Source organism: Vanrija pseudolonga, chromosome 3, assembly GCF_020906515.1.
Source record: "Vanrija pseudolonga chromosome 3, complete sequence".
In the NCBI taxonomy this organism is placed as follows: Eukaryota; Fungi; Basidiomycota; class Tremellomycetes; order Trichosporonales; family Trichosporonaceae; genus Vanrija; species Vanrija pseudolonga.
Genome location: NC_085851.1, coordinates 1,618,223 through 1,638,196, shown reverse-complemented (window position 1 = coordinate 1,638,196; position 19,974 = coordinate 1,618,223). Strand labels below are relative to the sequence as shown.

The window sequence follows — 19,974 nt, the reverse complement described above, 5'->3', positions numbered from 1 at the left end:
CACCCACGACTGCCGCGTCTGTCTCTACCGCGTCTCACACTCTTTCAATCCTGGCCACCGACAAACACCCAACCCCCATCGCACAATGCCAGCGCGGCTCTATCTCCGGCCGAGCCCGCGCGCATTCTTCCTCATCTCCGAGTCGCACGCGCTCGTCTTCCGGCAACCGGGCACGAGCGAGACCAAGGCGTCGCGTAATGTCGTCGTTGCAGAGTTTCTCCCCCTCAACGAGGTGGACACGACGGGCCTGATCTCCATCGGGCGGGGGACCGTCGAGGGCGTGCTCGGCGTGACCTCTGTCCCGGCTGGCGGTGAGCCCCCCCCCCCCCCCCCACTAGCTTTAACTGACGCCGGCAGAACGCTCGCCCATCCCCGAGACGTTCCTCATCCTCCTTGCGGGCAGCTCGCCGCTCTCCCCCCTCCTCCCTGGCTCCTCGCTGCGCCCGGCGCGCGTCCTCGCCGTCGAGTTCTACTCGCTCTCTTCCAATTTCTGGGACACGCCCGACATGCTCGGCGCGAGCGGCGGCGCAGACGACGACGACGACCCAATAGGCGACAGCTACACGCGCGCGGGGAGCAACACGCCGACGATGAGCCAGGCGGCGCAGGCGGGCATCGCGAACCCCACCGACGGGATGAAGAAGTATCTCTGCTCGGGCGCCTTCTTCCACGCCGAGGGCGTGTCGTGGGACATTTCGTCCTCTCTTGGCTCTGGCGCGTGGGGCGCGGGCGGCGACGCCGACGGCGGCGAGGGCGTCGGCGCGACGGAGCAGGGCGCGCTCGAGGACTTTGACGAGCGGTTCGTGTGGAACGCGCGGCTGTTGAAGCCGTTTTTGAACTTTCGCGCTGGGCTGCCGCCCAACGCCAAGGCCGTGCTTGATGCCCACGCACTGCTGGTGCCGGTCATACAGGGGTTTGTGGACAGCCGCCCGTTCCCGATCGGCTCGTCGCGCGACGACATGGGCACGCTGGCGTTGATCTCGCGCTTGAGCTGTAAGCGTGCCGGCGCACGTTTTAGGACGCGCGGTATCGACGACGACGGCAACGTCGCCAACTTTGTCGAGACCGAGACGCTCATGACCGTCAGCGGGATCACCGTGTCGTATGTCCAGGTGCGCGGGAGCGTGCCCATGTTCTGGCAGCAGCCGACCGCTGGCTTGCAGACACTCCAGCAAAAGGTGGAGATTACGCGACCGTTCGAGGCGACGCAGAGGCCGTTCGACCAGCACTTTGACGACCTCATCAAGACGTACGGCGCGGTGCATGCCGTCAACCTGCTCGGCACGAAGGAGGCGGAGCAGATGCTGTCCGAGGCGTACAAGGCGCATGTGACCAAGCTCAAGAGCGAGCTCGCTGCCGCCGACGACGAGAACATCCCCGAAGACGCAGTGCAATACACCGACTACGACTTCCACACAGCCGTGAAGAACGGCGGCCACGACGCGGTACGCGCGGATTTCAACCGCCTCCTCCCAATCCAGGCGTCACTCGACAAATTCGACTACACTGCAATTGACCTCTCGACGGGAACGTTGATCGAGAAGCAACACGGTGTCTTCCGTGTCAACTGCCTCGACTGCTTGGACCGCACAAACTTTGTGCAAGAGGTCATTTCATACCTGGCTCTCTTCCGCGCTCTGGCAAACCACAACTCGCCCCTGTGCCACTCGTCGTCGCCGCTATGGAGCGTGCACCGCGACCTGTGGGCGGATAACGGCGACCTCTTGAGCAAGACATACGCAGGCACTGGCGCGATCAACACTAGTGCAACGAGGTCTGGGCGCAAGACCCTCGCTGGCCTGTTGTCCGATGCTACCAAGTCGGTGGGGCGCGCCTACATCAACAACTTCCAAGACAAGAGCAAACAGCAGGCGATTGACATGCTACTTGGCCTGCTAGCTGGCCAGCGGCAGGTCGTGCTCTTCGACCCGATTGGCGACTCGGTACACACGGCCCTCAAGGCCCGGCGCGAAGAGTATGCGACACCGCGCCCCGTCACCATCTTCTCTGGCACATGGAACGTCAACGGCAAGGCGCCCGTCGGCGTCCTCGACCCCTGGCTGTTCCCAAGCAAGGTCGACCGCGCAGACATTTACGCCATCTCGTTCCAGGAGATTGTCGAGCTCACCGCACAGCAAATCGTCCAGACCGACCCCGCCAAGAAGCGCGTCTGGGAGACGGTCATCATGCAGACGTTTGCAAATTGCTGCGGCGAGGGCGAGTACATCCTCATGCGCAGCGAGCAGCTCGTCGGAACCGCCCTCATGATCGTCGTCAGGTCCAGCCTCCTCCCGTTTATCCGCAACGTCGAGTACGCATACAAGAAGACTGGTCTCGGCGGTATGAGCGGGAACAAGGGCGGCGTGGGCATCCGCTTCGACCTATACGACTCGGCGCTGTGCTTCATGACTTGTCACTTGGCAGCCGGGCAGTCAAACTATGAGGACCGCAACGTCGACTACCGCACCATTGTCAGCGGTCTTCACTTCCTCCGCGGCAAGACGATTGACAGTCACGAGTGGGTACAGGGTTGAGGGAGATATTTTGCTGACAACACAGCATTGTCGTCTGGTCCGCCGATTTCAACTACCGCATTGACCTCAGCAATGACGTTGCGCGCCCGCTCGCACTCGCGAACGAGTTTACAGAGCTATACGAGTATGACCAGCTGTCGCTCGCTCGGTCCGAGAAGCAAGTCTTCGAAGATTACCAGGAAGCACGGATCAACTTCCGCCCGACGTACAAGTATGACAACGGCACCGACACGTACGACTCGTCCGAGAAGCAGCGCGTGCCGTCGTGGACGGACCGTGTGCTGTACAAGGGCACCAACCTCGAGTGTGTGGCGTACAATAGTGCCGAGCTGCGGATCTCTGATCACCGGCCCGTATTCGCCGTCACCAAGGGGTCGGTCGACCAGGTAGATCACGCCAAGAAAGCGCACATCAGGGAGGAGCTCGCACGGGTAGCGCAGCAAAAGTTTGCCAACGGCAACCTCGACCACCTGGTCGAGTCGGCCGCCCAGGGCGGTGTCCGCGGGCTCGTCAAGGAGCTGACGTCGGTATCGCTCACGCCGTCGCCTGTGCCGTCGCCCGGGCCGGATCGCAAGGCGCCGCCCGCGATTTCACGCGACTCGAAGCCTGCGCGAAGTGCATCTATCCGAGCGGCACCTTCGCGGGGCTTAGCGCCGTCGAGAGCCTTCAACAACGCATCGCCTACCAACATCACACCAGTGACCTCGACCCTCTCTGCTACCGTTAGCAACGCGTACGCGAGACTAGGCTACCCCACCGCTACAGCCGCGTCAGGCGGACTACCGCAGCGCACTGCGTCGCTATCGGCGCCCGGCGTGCCAGGTGTGCCATATGCTGCCAGACAACGACCGCCACCACCGCCACGACCCGCCAGTGGCGGGGGTGGTGGAAGCCCCAGTAGTAGCCAGGTGCTGACCCCTTCGTCGACTGGCGACTTTGTCATTGTGCCGTCGCCCCGACGTGCCGCGCCTGCCGTGCCCGCGCCCAAGCGCTCCAACTCGACAGCGTCAACGACAACGACCGTGAGCAGCAATGCGAGCGCGCCGCCCAGACTCCCGCCCAGACCGAACACGTCGCGCACTGGTACGCTGGACATGAATTCACCTCCACCGACGGGCCTGGCCCTGCCAGTGCAGCCCGACAATGCGGCAAAAACGGCACCATTGCCCGTGCTCTACGGGGGTGCGAAGGCTCCTGCGCCGCCCCTTCCATCCAGCCGCAAGCCGGTACCGACGCTCGCTCAGCTGGAAGCAGCGGCGACCAAGGCCCCGCCGCCAGTACCGCCCAAGTCTGGCCCGTCGTCGCCCATCGATATTGGTAAGAAGGCCCCGCCGCCTGTCGTCGCGCCCAAGCCGGTGCTCTCGCCCGCCGCGACGGTCGCAGCGCCCAAGTCGCCCGACGGGAAGAAGGCAGCGCCGGCCGTCGTGCCCAAGCCCGCGGCGCTGCACGCCAAGCAGCCGCCGACGACGGCGCCAAAGCCGGCGGCGCTGAGGAGCAATAGTTCTACCAGCAACGGAGCGTAGTGTCTGCCTGCCACAGTTGTATCACCGCCACATGTATTGCATGGATGTAGTTGGGGGATGAGTGGGTTCGGGTATGAGGCTCTCTGGCCCGTTGCGTGACGGGTGCCGTTACCGTCACGCGTGCGTTTCAAGGTTTGGTTGAGTGGGGTGGGTGGCCTGGCCTTGCCTGGCCTTGTGGCCGCCGCCGTCGTCGTGCACGCGTGCACGACACGGGAGAAGGCACGCACATGAGAGGAGGGCAGGGAGGCGTGTGCGTGCGTGCATCGGTCCTTCGTGTCCATGTTCTAGCCCGCACAGCCCACCTTCCGTCTTTGTTCGGTATCGCGCATGAATGGGATCTCACCTGTTCTTGTCGACAACGAGCGAGATGAGCTAGCTGGGCCGTTGTCGTAATGCGGCGTTCGCAGACATTACGACTGAAGGGACGCTTTGCGTGCTTGCCGGCGGATACGGTCCCGCAGTGTGCGGATGCACTTTGCCTTCCTGCTGTTCTGAGTTCGATGGACGTTGCTTGGCGTGCACAGAGGGAGCGGGCGGGACATGTTTCGGGACTTGGGCGGCGGCCAAAGACGCCGCAGTGAAGTAAAGAAGTGACACGGGCATGCTGGCCGGCTGGCCATGTCTCGAGCCAGAAGAGCGTGCGTGACTTTGGGACCTTCCTACCTCCTACCTTGAATGCACCCTGTCCTGCGGAACCTCGGAAGTATGCTGCTGTATGCTGACATCTGCATGTGCACTACACGCCGTTCCGCGCGCCGCGCGCCGATTGCGCGGAATGCCGACTGGTTTTGTAGGCGTCGACGCCCGTCTATTGTCTATTCCGAGGTGCTTACGTTCTGAATCGCGCGGCGCTTATGGTCACGCTAATGAAACGAGTAGTCACCACTTTGCTCACTAAAACCTACTTAGGCGCGTGCGTGCTGCTGGGGCCAGTGAGCGAACGAGGAAGAAGAAGACACTACGCGCGAGGTTGAAACGCCATTACCCTACTTGGCTTTGCACCGAACACACCGAACGAGGCAAGACCTGCTCGTGTCGCAGCAGCAACATATGTAAACAACCTGTATGCGGTGTGGGTTGGTGTGGTGTGGGCGTTGCCGCCGCGGCGGCGTCAGCAGGAGCAGCAAGCAAGATGCAGGGGCAGGGTGTTTACAACAAACCCATACCTGGCTGCCCTGCCCTGAGGCACCAAGCTTGCCTTGCCAAAAGCTACGACCACGACCATGCCATCTGGCACGGCACACTGCACACGCACGGCGCGGGTGTAGCCACGTCGCGCGCCGCGCCGAACCGCGGTATGCAAAACTGCACGCTCGTGCACGTCCACCGTGCGCACCCACCACGCGTCGTGTTGTGTATGTGGCGAGTGGTCGGGCCGCTCCGTTTCTCCATGCTGCTTGCTGCAAGGCCGCCGTTTCACGACGCCGCCGTGCAGCAAGCAGCCTCACGACCGACCGGCCTACATGGGGCACGCCGTTACGGCACACGCAGAGCTTGCACTGCACGCCGGTGCGGCCGACGTCATTTCCAGGGCCGAAAGGCGTCGGTCGCGAGGGTTCTCAACTGGGGGCAGGCAGGGTGTGTGTGCACCTGCATGCTGCATGCTGCACGCACGCCGGCCCCAAGTGGCAAGCACCCACAGCACGACAAGGTGGCTGCTGCTTGTCCTGCTGGCTGCCTCCTGCACACTCAATTGACAAGAGGAAACGCTAGGGGCTATCAGGCTCGGCGCGTCGGTATGCACCGACTGACCTGCTCCTGCTGCGGACGCAGGTTGGTTCGCAGACTCGCTGCTCGCCCCAGTCGTCGTCGTGGACAACGACGACGACGTTGATGCATATACCGTTCGTTGCACTTTGTTCATCAACATCAAAGCCGAGCAAATCACCCCGCCGGCCTACCCAATTGTCCTCTGGCCGTCTTATTTTGGCCCGAAGAACGCCTCAATGGCCCCGCCCGCTACCGCCACGGCCGCCACCGCAAAAGCCATCTCTGCCCAGCCAGCGCTGCCCAGCCAGCCAGCCAGCCAGCAGACACGCCTCCCGATCGTCTTTTGCTGCAGTTGGCTCACTCCCCATTCACCGCCATCAATCTCCCCGCCGCCCATCCGTCTGCGCGCGGGCAAGTCGTCGTCGTCGTCGACTGACCGACAACTGCACGTGTAGCTGCAAGCAGTAGCTCTACTGCATCAAGCAAGCAGCAAGCAGCAACAGGGTGTATACTCCCGCCAACGACACCTGCGCGACCGCGCGACCACCAACCCCACCTGCCCACCTTTCCCTCATCTCCCTCCCCCCCTCTCCTTGGCACACTACCTCCCCCGCCCGCCGCCGCTGCCGTCCTGACACACGGAACACTTTGGTGCACGCCCCGTCAGCCCGCCAGACAGACAACAGAGCGCAGAGGTAGACGAATAAATCAAGCCTCACCCTATTCCCATCCGAGACAAGCCCTCCTTGGCCCTGCTAGCAAGACAAGCCAAACCCTTTGGACCAGCAGCACCACCTGCACCAGAGAGCAGCTACCAGCGGCGGCGTTTGCACCACAACCTCGTGCCATCAACTCCTTGTCAACACTTTCCTCTTATCCCCCTATCACTGCATTTGCCTCGTCGCCTTCATGCTCGTCGTCGCGGCATCGTTCAGCATTGTCACAAGCGCATAGCCTCGTCATTGTTCATTACCTCTCTTAATTGTAGCAAGCATCACGAAGACGACACACGACACCAACGACTCGATCTCCATCGCGCCATTCAGAACCTCGCCGCCCCCGCGACCATTCAACACTACGCCGTCCTCCCATTCACCATCGCATACATAGACGTCGTCACCACCGACGCGCGCCGCTCAGACCACCACCGCGACACAACTCAAAACAACGGTTGAGCAATTTTTCCATCACCCCCCTCGACGCCTCATTACCCTCGTGTGCCCGCCGCCGCGTCCCCTCGCCGGCCCTCGGCCAGGGATCTCACCGAGCCACAATAACCATCATGGCCGACACTGCCGTAGTAGACGGTCGCGCAAGCCGTCCGCTGTCCGAGATTTCAGAGAACGAGGACCGCCGACGTGCCAGCGCGCGTGTTTCGAGTTACAGCTCGAGCCTCAGCCTCAAGGGTGCTGCCGGCGCTGGGGCCGGTTCTCGGCCAGCGAGCGAGATGCGTGATGACCCTGCACAGCCGCCCTCGAAGCGGGCTAGCGGAGCGCTTGCATCGCTGCCCGTGCACACCATCACCCTCAACCTGGCTGATTATACAGGCACGGTCGCGTCGACAATGACTGCGACGGCGCCAGCGACTCCAACGACCATTACGCCTCCAGTGATCGCGACCAAGCCGCTGGCGTTGCAATCTCCGTCGACAATAGGTTCAGGCGCCCCGTCACCCACAGTCAAGTCGCCACCGCCCACACCAAAGTCGCCTCCCCCAGTAAAGCCAGAAAAGCCCGCAGAGCTTTCTGCGCCACCCATTGCAGGCGCAAGCTCGAGCTCAGAGGAGCAACAGCCGCAACAACCCGCCGTTGTGGACTTGAGGTACGTATCCGGCGTGAGCTGGAGCCTCTGCCGTCCGCCGGCGCCGCCGCCTTGCGCGCACTGACACCTTCTCTCCTACAGCGAACCAGTAGACGGCATCTCACCTTTGTTCGTGGCGACCCGTGCATCCCTCCGCCCAACTGCCTCGGGAAAAGACCTTCAGCCAGAAAAGCCGCCATCCCCACCAGCGACATTGTCGAGCACAGGTACCTCGTTTGACTCGGCGCGTTCCTCTATCGACGTTGTTAAAGCTCCCCCCAAATCCAAGGCCAAGTGGCTCAAGAGGGCGTCCATGGCTCCTCTCCTAGGCAGCAAGTCGGTCTCACCGGCGTCCTCCGCCGCCGACTTGCCTGCAGAGGCAGGCGGACGGGCATCGCCGGGGCCCTCGACCACCTTTGCAATCTCGGCGCCAACAGCCATCGTCCCTCCTACCTTGCCGCCACGCAAGTTCCCCACTGGACCTATGGACCACGTCCCAGCTTCGGGTCCCGACGCCGCCGCCTACGCTGCCGCGGCAATGCGCCCACAGCCGCCCCTCCCAGGACGTGAGCCGAGCTCGACTGCCGTGACGCACCACCACCCAAGTGCGAGTGCGAGAAATCGTTGGTGGGGCGGACAGCCGACATCTACCGGCGTCACACGGTCCGCCTCCAACAACAGCATCATGAGCACGGCATCGGCCGCTCACCAGCGGCTACCATCCGGCGCCCAACGCGTCCTCGGCCAGGCTGGCAACGCCGTGACCAAGGGGTGGAACCGCGCGCGCGGCGTCGGTGGCAGCATTTCCGGCATGGGTGGCTTTGCACCGGTTCGAAGCAACAGCAACGAACTCGACTCGAGGTCCGTCAGCCCCCGAAACCGCGCCCTTGGTCACACGTTGGCTCGCAAGCCCTCGCGCGATCTCCTCTCCACGGACCTCGCTCCCGCCACGCCAGCAGACTCGTTTCAGTGGGCAGAGGGAGTGGTCAAGCGACCCGCCCGGGCCGGCTACGCCGGTCGCGTCTTTGGCCGCGAGTTGCAAGAGGCAGGACGAGCCTGGACCGTGGTCGATGCGCACGCCGAACGACCAGGCGACACGGAATACGAAGTGCGCAGGCGGCAATGCCTCCCAGCAATTGTCGTGCGGGCTATGGAATGCCTCATTGTGTGGGGTCCAAAGGAGGAGGGCATTTTCCGCATCTCGGGCCGTAGCAGTCACCTGGTACGACTGCGACGCGAGTTTGACGGAGGTGAGTGGCGAGAGAAAAGGACAAGAGTACGTGTGCAGGCCCGCTGACATTTCAGGCGCCGATCTCGACTTGTCATTGTGCGACGCTGGCGATCTCGATCCTCACGCGGTGGCGGGCATCTTCAAGTCGTATATTCGAGAGCTCCCTACACCCATGGTGCCGATCCCGATTGAGCACGAGATTGAGGAGCTGTTGTTTAGGACGCGCAGCAGCCCAAGCTTGGACGAATTGCTGCACGTCCTTGGCAAGCTGCCGGCTTCGCATTGGTTCCTTCTGGCCGACGTCATCATGCTGCTCGACTTTATCCCGCAGCACGAGGGCGCGAACCGCATGACCCGTCAGGCGTTGATGCTGTCGCTAGGGCCTACCCTGCGCCTCAGCGGTGACGTCGTAGACGTACTCGTCCGCCACCGTCAGGACTTGTTCCACAACCCTCCTATGGTGGACCCTTCCGACCTGGTCGACTTTGGGGACGAATCAATGGTGCTGCCGTTATCCCCAGCATACACGGCATCGTCGTTGCCAGACAAGCCTAAGCCACCTGCGTCGCGCCGCATCTCGAAGCGACCGAGCCTCGGCAATCTGCTTGGCGGCACTCTGATGCGCCGAAGCCAGAGTGACCAGACGCTGGGCTTCAGCCCGACGACTGCGCCGCGCCTCGCGCTTCCAGAGCCGGTTCGCGTCGACCTCCCGATGTTTGGCGGCCACACCGAAGACATTGACGAGACCGAGGAGCTCGAGTCACTCGAGTCGCACGACGTGGCACGGGCAACGGATCGGATCGAGGAGGCGCACTACGCGCCTGGCACCGTCGCTGCGCGTGCTGCTGCGTTTGGCCCGTCGTCGGCTGCCGGACAAAAGACGCCGATTGCGGATCGGTTCCAGCGGTCTTCGACAGACCGCGTCGACAACCTACTCGGGCCCAAGGGTGGGTCCCACTCGAGTGGGTCGTCGGCGTCGAGCTTTGTGTCCGTGTCCGAGTCATTGCAGTCTGGCACCACACCGCCAGTCAACCCGATTGTTGCGATCCGGCGATCACCACCTCTCTTCTTCGCCTCGGCGGTCACGACTGGCACCAAGCGCAAGGACGAGACAAATGCGGAGCGATCAAACGAGAGCGCGCGCGACAGCCCGAAGCGGCTGAGCTCGGGCCCTGGCCCGACCGACGACGACCTCGCTGTGCGGTCATAATACATAGGCCTTGCACTCTTGGAGCGATTAGACTGATAGACCACTACAGTGGTATCAGGGGTTAGTGGATATTTTCTTAGTTACTTGTCAAGCCCAGGGGGTAGATTGCCCTGGTGGCGAGTTGTTTGTTTGCGACGACCAATGTACGATTCATGGGTGTGGCAGGGTTGTGGCTATGATGTGACTTGTATAATGATGTTTAGGTGGACTCGGGACTCGGTGCAGAGGCAGAGGGAGAGGGTTAGGCCCACTCGGTGCCGAGCTTTGTGGCAGCGGCGTTGATGTCGCGGAGGCCGAGGAGGCCAGCGACGCGGCCGACGACGGCGAGGGCGAAGGCGACGGGCCAGCCGATGACGAAGAAGAGGGGCGCGGTGGCGCGGCGCGCAGTGTCGGCGAGGACGACAGCGAGGCGGAGGGCGCGGAGGGTGAGTGCGGAGGGGGGCGAGAGCGCGGCTTGGGCGGGGTATGGCGGCGTCGCGTTGAGGCGCGAGAGCACCTCCGTCGCCGACGCGAGCGCCGAGCCGACGTCGTGCGCATGTGCGCCGACAAACGAGATACGGCGCGTGTTCTGCACCGCCGCGAGGGCAGCCGCGGCACCGGCGTCGACAGGCGGGAGGGGCACGCTCTCGCGCACGAGTGCGCCGACGTCCCCGTCGTGGGGGTAGACGGTCAGCGCGACGCCGCGCCCAAGCGCGAAGCTAGGCGAGGCCGCGACGCCCGTCTCTGTCCCGCCGTACGCGGGCGGCGTAGTCCAGCAGTCGACGCTCGTGCCGCTTCCAGGCCGGAACCGGACGACGGCGTCGGCCTGCCCCCGACCGGCGAGCGCGACGCGCTCCTCCTCGCTCGCCCACCCGCCCGCCTGGAGCAGCTGCAGCGCCGTGGCGCCAGGCAGGGCGAGCACGACGTGGTCGTACACGTGCTGCTGCCCGCCCGCCTCGGTAAGCGTCACGCCCGCGTCGTGGCTGCTGATTGCCGCGATATTGGTGGCGGTGTGCAGGTTGTAGCTGGGCAGCGTGGCGCCCACGGACGACGCGAGGTCGGCGCCACTTAGTGCCAGGCGAGCGCTGCGCGCGGCGCTGAGGCGCGCGAGCACGGCCGACGCGGGGAGCGCGAAAGCGGCCTCGGCTGACGGCGTGAGGAACGACGCGGCGATGCGCGGCTGGAGTCAGCTGCGCACACACGGGGCACATACGAGGAGGTAGTCGTCAAACAGGGCGCGCGAGTATCCCTCGTTCTCGAGGAACGCAGCGAGCGTGCCGCTGCCGGTCGCACCGCTGCTCTCCCACCGCGCGACGTCGAGCGCGAGGCGCCACGCGCGCGGGCTGAGCGCGTCGGCGAGGGAGAGGGAGCGCCAGTCACCTGCCGACCAGAGGGGGTGGCCGTCGCGCGATGCGCTGAGGCCCGACGCTGCGGGGCGCAGGGGCACGCTGGCGTCGGCGAGGAATGCGCGGGCTGCGGCGTCGCTTGCGGCCACTGTGAGGGGGTAGCTGGGGGAAGAGACATGTCAGCTTGGTGAGGAGCAGGTCCGCTGCCACGCCACTCACGCGTCGAGCCGCACACCCTCCTTGCCGTCCACCGCGACCTCGAGCTGCGCCGGCCCCGCGACCGCGTTGCGCTCGTACACGTTGACTTCGTGGTCCGAGTACTTTTTGAGGATCTGGGTGCGTGAGCGCGTCACCACTGGCGCCGTTCGTTGCCAGGCGACGATCGATCCCGGCCGGTGTCTGAGCCTACTGCGGTCGCGACCGCCAGGCCCTAGCCTGCCCGAGCCACCACTCACCCACACGGCCGATAAGCCTGAAACGCCGGTACCGACGACGGCGACGCGCATGGTGCCGGACTGGTGAGGGGAAGAGTGAGTACTACTGAATTGCGTCGTCTCAATCGACTTTGCATCTCTCGCTCTCTTGCTTTGCGTATCTGCATGCTCTACGCCTGTCTACGTACGCCCGCCCAGCCGCCTGAAGCGTGAGAGTTGTGACTGTTGCCGCCGGCGCCGACAAGGGCGAGGGCGCCAAAACAGCGGATATGGCGACTTTTGGGGACCAACGCGCAGACTGCCGCCTGCAGTGGGGCCTTGGACGTCGCGTGTGTGGAGGCGCGGAGGGAAGAGTGGGGGCGTGGGGCGCGTCCTGCCTGGGCGGGCTTGGGATCCTGAGACGGACGTGACATAAACTTGGCCACGTGTGGCACGTGCCTGTGGCATTTGGGGGAGTCTACAACTTATTTGTGGCATTGTCGGTTGCAGCGCTGCAGCCTGGCATATGTATCTGAAGCGCTGCGCTGCAGCCTAGCATAGGTATCGGAAGTGAATGTTCTGTGGGGTCAGCGCGAACACCACCCGCACCCACCTGCACATCCGTCATGTCCTGCTCGCCGGCCTTGCGCCGCTCGTCCTCCTGCTGCTCTGGCGTCAAGCCCAACCCCGCGACCACCCTGTCCCTGCGGCGGTTCTCGCGGATGTAGTAGATCCACCAGACGACAAACAGGATCATGTACAGTATCATGGCGATGGACACGCCAATGAGGCCGCGCACATACCGCGGCGGGTCGCGGAAGATCTGCGAGCCGAGGATGTTGCCGGCCGAGTAGGCTATCAGGCTGCTGGCCGTGAGCCACGTCTTCTTCGTGCGCCCGGCAACGTTGATGCTCATCAGCGGCCAGATGAGGAACATGGCCGTCGCGAACGGCAGCGAGAAGATGTACACGCCCCACTTGGTCCACTTTGGCGTGTCTTCGGGGCACAGGCCGGTGAAGAGGAACACGGCGGTGGCCAAAGCCGTGACGAACAGCGCCCATGGGAAGCGGGTTTTCGGGTAGTACTGCACACAGAGGCCCGGGACGATGACGAAGAAGATGGCGATGGCCTGAGAGGGCATGCTGTAGATAATCACGTCAAAACTAGAAAAATCGAAAGATTTCATGATAAGCGTGTTGAAAGTGATGAACGCGCCGTTGGGGATCATGACAAGGAAGTTGAACAGGATGCAGAAGTAGTACTGCGGGTCGCGGAAGCACTCGCGGACCTGTTCCCAGCGCCACGAGGCGACCTCTGCCCCGCCGGTAGCGTTGGTCGCGATACGGGCCTTGGCGATGCGTTTCTCGTCCTTCTTGAGCCACCAGACTTCGTCAGGCGTGCCAATAAGCAGCAGGTCGAAGATGCCGCACACCTCGAGTCGGTCAGCAGGGTCACGCCGCCACACTGCCACTCACGATCGTCAGCCCGCCCATGAAGAACTGGATCACGCGCCAGCCCGCGATCCCGCCGGCCTTGGCTGCCGCCTTGGCCATAAAGTACACCGCCACGGACGCGACGATCTGGCGTCAGCGTCCGCGGTGCACGCCATACTCACCCCCCACACCTGGTTCTGCGAGTAGTACAGGCACTGCCTGAATGTCTGCTCCTTACGGAGGTACCACGACGACGTGAGGATGACAAAGCTAGGCGTGTCAGCTGGGTGGTGTGGTGGCAAGGCTGACTAGCTCACCCGGGGATGACGACCGCCTCGAACGCCCCGACGAGGACGCGTACCGCGGCCAGCTGCGCATAGTTGTTACATGCGCCGAGGCACATGACGCACGCGCCCCACAGGATGACGAACACGCTCAGCGCTTTGCCGATCGGGAACCGCTGCATGACCCATGTGAACGGGAACTGGGCGACGGCGTAGGCCATGTCTGGGGTGTTAGTGGCTGGTGGCGGGTGGCGCGGAGCCTCACAGAACAGTGTGGTCAGATTCGCGTACTCTTGGTTTGTGATCTTCGTGTCCTCTCGCAGGCCCTGCACTATTAGCTGGGACCACCTCGGTAGCCTCACAAAGATGACACCTTGCGTCAGACTAGTCTTATCCATGTACTGGATTCCATAGGCTGCCGTCAGCGGTGCTGGTCGCGCGACTTACTGAACATGAGCATCGGCTTGCGGCGTTAGCGGACACCCAGCACCACCCGACGCACGAGCAGGATGCTGGGAGGTCAGCATGGCCCTCTCGCGACACTCACAAGTCGGCCTTGCGCCGTACCCTTGCGTACTCGGCATCAGAGTAGACCGGAACGTCATCCACAACGGTCTCGGCCTCGATACTGTGCGGCGAGCGTACATCGACGACCTCCTTGTCACCGACTGCCGCCTCCTCTTTGCTAGTCGCGCTGGATGAATGTCTTCGGGTCATGGCTCGTGTAGTGGGCGAAGGTTCAAAGCCGCCGCGACGCTGTTTGCCCTTATACCCTGGTCACCGGACCACCTCCACCTGGCGCTCCACACCCCCTCGGCATTGTGCCTATCGTACTATGATGTCAAAGAATCTCGCTATACTTAATTATCCAGCTGGGCCCGTGTCATTCGTTGTTATTTGGCTGCCCACTTGTGTATGTTGGCGATGGGGTGAGCTCAACAGAGGTCAGAGGTCGACTATTATTACCCCAGACCAGGCTGCCACTGGGAGTGGGGGCGGGCGGAGACATCCGCCTCTTCCACGTGCCGGCCCCTGCGTGACTGCTGCGCAGATTTGCGGCATGGATCTTCGGCAGGGAAGACAGGACGCGTCGCAGGGGCCATCAACGGCAGGCCAAGCACAACTACCCCAGCTCTCCAAGAAATCAAAACAGTCACGCAGTGAAGGGCTGGGCTGGGCTCGGCGTCGTCGCGTCCAGCGGCTGATGCGCTCCACTCGTTTCTCATGGGATAGATATCTGGCGGCGTGTTATTGGCGGCGACTTGTCGACAACAGGCACCATGTGACCTCCGCGGCCGACTAGTGCGACTGCGTGCTCCACCTCGACCTGTCAAGGCCGAAAGCAATTAAAGCAACGTGCAGGCAAGGCAAACGCCGGCCGAGAATCGCAGGGAGGGCAGGGCCTTGGCGCGTTATGCATGCGCCCAGAACTGCGCGGGCCCAACCGCAGCGCGTGCATTTGTCGGATGTCGGCCTACGGTGACTGACTTGAGTGATGCGAGGCCTACGAGGCGTTGCGGGGGTTGGGCATTCGGCTTGCCGTTCAAGTCTTGACAGCCAATAGAAATCAATGTATTACATTTACGCTTTGGTTGAGTGATGGCGGTAACCAAAGCTCAGGGCGATTGCATACTGGCGGCACGGTACAGAATTTTGATCCCGCCCCCGCCTGGGCAGGACTCGGTTAGGGCGAAAATTCCTATGCTGGCAAGTGTTTTGTCGCATGACGTGTGTGACTGACAAAGACGGGGCACGGGTGGGAGGGGAGGGGGAGGCGGCATATTATTACCTGCCCTCCCCCGGACAACTCTATCTCATCATCTCTTTCCTCTTACTCTTCCTCACCAACTCACCTCCTACACTCACCATGCCCGCTTCCAAGTCGTCCAACGAGGGCACCGAGCGCCAGCCCCTCCTCTCCGGCGGCAACAACAACAACGCCAGCGGCGGTTGCTGCGGAGGCAACGCGTCGGGCAAGTGCTGCGGTGGTGCCAACCGCGCGACGGGCAGCTCGAGCAGCCTCACGCCCGCGTCAGGCGCCGCCGTCCCCCTCAAGCGCGGAAACAAGGCGTCCGCCGAGCCCGTGTGGGGCATTGAGCGCACCGCCAGCCGCACGTCGCTCAACTCGCAGCGCGAGTCGCGCCGCACCCAGGTCGAGGACCTTCTTGCTGGCGACCAGCCCCTCGGAACAAAGTGCGGTGTCGCCCACGGTGCCGGCCAGTGCTGTGAGTGGTTTTTGTGGTGGTGGTGGCGAGCGAGGGCATCGGGACGGTTGCAGGGACTCGTGAGGAGGGGGTTTCGCCTTACTCGGATACCCGACGCGTCGCGGAATCGCCCCTGTGCAACTCGGTTCGTACTAGGTTCGTGCTAACACCCCGCAGGCAAGGAGCTCAAGGGCGACGACGAGCGTCACCTCATTCCCCCCGAGATTGTGCGAGACATGTGAGTTGAGCACCGGCGTTTGACCTCAGCCACGCTGACACCCACCCTAGCGTTATCGGCCTCTCGGACGGCCTTACCGTTCCTTTTGCCCTTACGGCCGGCCTGTCGTCGCTCGGCTCGTCGCGTCTCGTCGTGACCGGTGGCCTTGCTGAACTGTGTGCCGGTGCCATCTCGATGGGTCTTGGAGGCTTCCTCGCCTCGCAGGCCGAGCTCGACCACTTCCACTACCTCCGCCGCCAGACGCACGCTCGTGTCCTCCGCTCGTGTGACGGCGAGATGGAGCGTGAGGTCCACGCCATCCTCGGTCCCCTCGGTGTCAAGGAGGCGCTCTCGCGTCTCGTCGCCGACGACCTCCGCGAGGTCGAGGACGACGTCTGCGAGGACCAGGGCATCTACACTGCCGCCGACATTGAGGCCGCCGCCGACAAGCCAGAGAGCGACCCCAACGTCGGTCTCACTGCCTTCCTCCTCAAGTTTGGCGAGGGCATGGAGGAGGTCCCCCGCTCGCGTCTCTGGATTTCGGCCCTCACCATTGGTCTCTCGTACTTTATCGGCGGTCTCATTCCCCTCCTCCCCTACGTCTTCACCGACTCGGCCGAGCTCGGCCTCATCTGGTCGGCCATTGTCACCGGCATCATCCTTCTGATCTTCGGCACCTTCAAGACCTACTTCACGGGCGCTACTGGCGGCGTTGGCGGTTACGTCTGGGGTGCGATCAGCATGCTGTTTGTCGGTGGCCTGGCTGCTGGCTGTGCGTTTGCTCTGGTCAAGATCCTCGGCGTCGAGGAGTAACCGTGTGCGCGGACTCATCGCGTCACACAAACCTCCCGCCCCCACCACACAACACAACACGCTGTATACGTATACCCATCCTTGGCCGGCCGCGATGGGCCTTCCACGCGAGCTCCTTCCGCCCTGTCTGTATTTCCTCAACCCGAATGTACTTCCGTTTCTTGACCCGTCGCGCGCTACGTGCTCACCTGTTGTTGACGATACCGCATGAGACTTGGATCACGAGGACGGCCTTGTCGCGCGATCAGGGGCTCGTGATGTTGGTTCGCGAACTAATTCTCACGCGATCTCTTGTGGTGACACAGAGCTGTCCGCGCCCCATTTTGATCAGATGTATGCGTGCATGACACACAGCCTATGATGGAAGGGTATGATGATGCCAGCTTGCAGCCAAGCCGACTAGTGGTACAATGGACAGGTGTAACACCTGCAGTCTAGAAATGTGCCTCCTGGCGTGCGCAACGCCGCAAGGTCTTGTTTACGACTCGATGCCGGGGATGGCCTCCTCCTTGTTGAGCTCGTCGGCCGCGTTCTCGCCCTCCTTCTTCTCGCCCTCCTTGTGCTCGTGCTCGGGCTCCTTGTTGTCCTTGTGGTAGTCCTGGAGCACAAAGTCCATGACGCCGCTATCGCGGTCGGGGTGAATAAGGCGGCCGTACTCGAGGAACAGGCGGAACATGTACGCCTGCAGGTCCTGACGACGCCAGGTGCGCTCCACCCAGCATTGACCGTTGAGGGCAATACGGCGGGCCACCTCGTCGTGCGAGCCCTTGCCGTTAGGCTTGCCGCGGAAGAAGCTCATGATCGAGTAGAGGTCCGAGTAGTCGACCTTGGTGGGGACGTAGGCGTACCACTCGGGTAGGAAGTGAGAGTTCCACTCGGGGAAGACGGTCGACTTGATGACGACGTTCAAGCTGGCCATGAGACGAGGGAAACGCGAGCTCCAAGCGTTGCCATCAACCTGTCGAGTTAGCGCTGCCAACCAAGTGCCCACTCACATCAAGGATATACTTGTACTCGTTGGACTTTTCTGACGGGTCTTTGGGCGCAAAGTCAATCTCGGCCTTCATCTCGTCGCAGGTGCCGTCGTTGCCGTCGCACTGCCACGGTTGGTCGGCAAGCTTGGCGTTCATGTAGTACTGCCCGAGGGAGCGGAGCGTGTAGTTCTTGTAACGAGCCATACCGCTCGACTCGATGGGCTCGAGAATCTCGGCCGTCTTGTCCTTGTCCTTCTCGTTGGCGAGGAAGTGGAGACGCTCGCGGTGGCTTTCGCGCCAGCGGGAACCCTCCTTCTTATTCTTGTTCAATCCAGTGGCAAGACCACGCCAGTAGACCTTGCCATTCTTGCTGGTCCACTTGGGGTCTGGGCCGACGTCGTCACGGCGGCCGTCCTTGCCAATGGGGGTGACTGGAATGTCGCCGTTGAGGATGGTCTTTGAGGGAACAAACAGGGGGAGGAGCTTGGTGTGGGGCTGGGGGTGAGTGCCCTCATTGTGCTTCTCCAGGAACATGCCGTGCGTGTCGAGGAGCGAGGGGTGGTCACAGGGGTTCATCGCAGCCAGGTGCTTGAAGATGAAGGTGTCGCCCTGGAGCTGGTCCTTGTCGCCCATCTTGAGACGCGACGTAGGCGAGCATGCCCTCTCGTAGACTTGCTCATGGCGGTCCTCCTCGTTGGGATGTGTGGACACTGGTCATCAGCACTCAAACCGGAGAGTCGCACTCACCCTGGTGTGCCTCCGCAGCCTTGAGGAGCTCCTGGTTACGCTGGTAGTCAAGGAGAATGGTCGGCTGGTCGTGGATCGAGAAAGTGGTCCTACGTGTGTCAGACGTCGCACAGCAATGTTTTGACGTACCTCATCTTCGGTAGCATGTGAAGGAACGGCTCCATGAGCTCAATCTGAGATTCGGCGCGACCGCGCGACGCCCACCAGGTGTCACGAGCATAGTCGTCGTTCCACTGGAGCTCGACGGACTGCTCGCCCTTGTCGTTGGGTCCGATGATAAGCGTAAAGGTCTCGACGACCTTCTCGGCGTCCTCTTCGCGCTCCTTGAGGGTGCCAATCGGGAGACCATAGAAGGGCATGAGGCTCTCCATGATCGCGTCGTACTCGTCAGGAAGCATGACCTCGTGCTGCTCCGCAAAGCGCCACCTGGTAATTGTTAGTGCGATGCCGCCAACGCTCGTGGCCTACTCACCAGTCATCAAAGCCCTTGGGGGGCGGGCGGCCCCACCGCTCCTCGTACACCTTGACAGCCTGCTCGAGGGTCTTGCTCTGGCGGTTGACCAGCTTCTGCCATTTCTCCTCTCCCTCCTTGAGGAGCGCGAGGATGGGGTTAGGGGTCTCGAGTTTTGAGACGGTGCCGTTGGCGTCCGACTCGGTCTTGCCGGCGCCGCGCACGCCAAAGATGCCAGGGACAACCTCCTCGAGGCTGAGGGTGGCGGCGAGCTTCCTCTCCTTAGGCGAGAGGGCGTCGAATGGCGAGACGAAGAGACAGCGACCGTTCTCGTCCCACTCCTTGATCTTGTCGGGCCGCGTGTCACTCAGTACTGGCGGGGTCCAGTTGTTGGTCGACCAGTACGACGAGTCTGGCTCGTGGTGGGGGATCCAGGGGACCAGGGCTGGGGGGAGCACGGCGGGGGCGAAGGTGTGCAGGATGAGGAAGACGGTGACTGTGATGCCGATGAGCATCATGAGCCGCCTTGGGAGGGGCATGGTGAAGGGGAGAGCGAGGGGGAGGGTACTGCGTGCCATTGTGGATAAGTCGTCCCACGCGTCGGGACGCGGTGTGATGGGAGGGGTGCCGGCGTGGCCGTGTGTGACGAGGGCAACGCGTCGGGCGTTGGCCGTGTGTGTGTGTCGGGATGTTGTTCAAAGTCTACAAGGAAGATGGTGTCGAGTGGAGTAAAAATGTGGGAATGCGGGGTGAAGCAAGTTAGTGGTGGTATGCAACAATGCAAAGCGGCGTGGAGGTGTTGGAATGCTTGGTCGAGCGGCCAGGTTTTTGGTCGTCGTGGTGGGCGGTGGCGGCAGCAGCGGCGGTGGCTGCAGCGTTAGGATCAGTTGGAAACGCGCGGCGCTACTGAAAGTTGGCCTCGCACAGTGTGCCGGGCGACGAGGGCTGCTGTCACTGGTGCTGTGTGCAAGAGGGGTCTCCCTGCTAGCTTTGTCTTAGGCACGCGCCAAGAGAGCTGCTGGTATCACTGCTAGCTAGCTGGCACAAGGACCAAAAGTGCGTTTCAACCGAACTCGGAGGCGGAGGCGGGCGGCGGGCAGAGACG

General features: G+C 62.9%; 6 protein-coding genes across 6 annotated transcripts; 3 read left to right on the top strand and 3 right to left on the bottom strand.

The window, feature by feature from the left end:
- The first annotated feature begins 37 nt into the window (after window positions 1-37).
- On the top strand, window positions 38-4,099 carry syj1 (Inositol-1,4,5-trisphosphate 5-phosphatase 1). The gene is made up of 3 exons (XM_062770723.1): window positions 38-311; window positions 358-2,518; window positions 2,560-4,099. The coding sequence occupies exons 1-3, from the start codon at window positions 86-88 to the stop codon at window positions 4,055-4,057; spliced, it is 3,885 nt and encodes a 1,294-aa protein (XP_062626707.1). The 5' UTR covers window positions 38-85; the 3' UTR covers window positions 4,058-4,099.
- A 2,338-nt stretch (window positions 4,100-6,437) lies between these two features.
- rga2_0 (putative Rho-type GTPase-activating protein 2) lies at window positions 6,438-10,328 on the top strand. Its single transcript, XM_062770722.1, has 3 exons — window positions 6,438-7,588; window positions 7,670-8,817; window positions 8,873-10,328. Exons 1-3 carry the CDS (start codon window positions 7,050-7,052, stop codon window positions 10,006-10,008), a joined length of 2,823 nt encoding a protein of 940 aa, XP_062626706.1. The 5' UTR covers window positions 6,438-7,049; the 3' UTR covers window positions 10,009-10,328.
- Window positions 10,250-11,839, bottom strand: LOC62_03G004197 (uncharacterized protein; the record flags this gene model as incomplete). Its single annotated transcript, XM_062770721.1, has 4 exons — window positions 10,250-11,167; window positions 11,201-11,495; window positions 11,553-11,665; window positions 11,789-11,839. The coding sequence occupies 4 exons, from the start codon at window positions 11,837-11,839 to the stop codon at window positions 10,250-10,252; spliced, it is 1,377 nt and encodes a 458-aa protein (XP_062626705.1).
- A 459-nt stretch (window positions 11,840-12,298) lies between these two features.
- Window positions 12,299-14,180, bottom strand: SPCC757.13_1 (putative transporter; the record flags this gene model as incomplete). Its single annotated transcript, XM_062770720.1, has 10 exons — window positions 12,299-12,325; window positions 12,360-13,178; window positions 13,222-13,326; window positions 13,362-13,449; window positions 13,497-13,686; window positions 13,729-13,789; window positions 13,826-13,878; window positions 13,911-13,926; window positions 13,966-13,975; window positions 14,011-14,180. The coding sequence occupies 10 exons, from the start codon at window positions 14,178-14,180 to the stop codon at window positions 12,299-12,301; spliced, it is 1,539 nt and encodes a 512-aa protein (XP_062626704.1).
- Window positions 14,181-15,269: 1,089 nt separating this feature from the next.
- On the top strand, window positions 15,270-16,862 carry cccA (Vacuolar iron transporter cccA). Its single transcript, XM_062770719.1, has 3 exons — window positions 15,270-15,688; window positions 15,845-15,905; window positions 15,956-16,862. Exons 1-3 carry the CDS (start codon window positions 15,331-15,333, stop codon window positions 16,695-16,697), a joined length of 1,161 nt encoding a protein of 386 aa, XP_062626703.1. The 5' UTR covers window positions 15,270-15,330; the 3' UTR covers window positions 16,698-16,862.
- A 162-nt stretch (window positions 16,863-17,024) lies between these two features.
- On the bottom strand, window positions 17,025-19,651 carry CXT1_3 (Beta-1,2-xylosyltransferase 1). The gene is made up of 5 exons (XM_062770718.1): window positions 18,891-19,651; window positions 18,548-18,844; window positions 18,419-18,507; window positions 17,693-18,381; window positions 17,025-17,655 (listed from the first exon to the last, which is right to left on the bottom strand). The coding sequence occupies exons 1-5, from the start codon at window positions 19,445-19,447 to the stop codon at window positions 17,176-17,178; spliced, it is 2,112 nt and encodes a 703-aa protein (XP_062626702.1). The 5' UTR covers window positions 19,448-19,651; the 3' UTR covers window positions 17,025-17,175.
- Window positions 19,652-19,974: the final 323 nt, after the last annotated feature.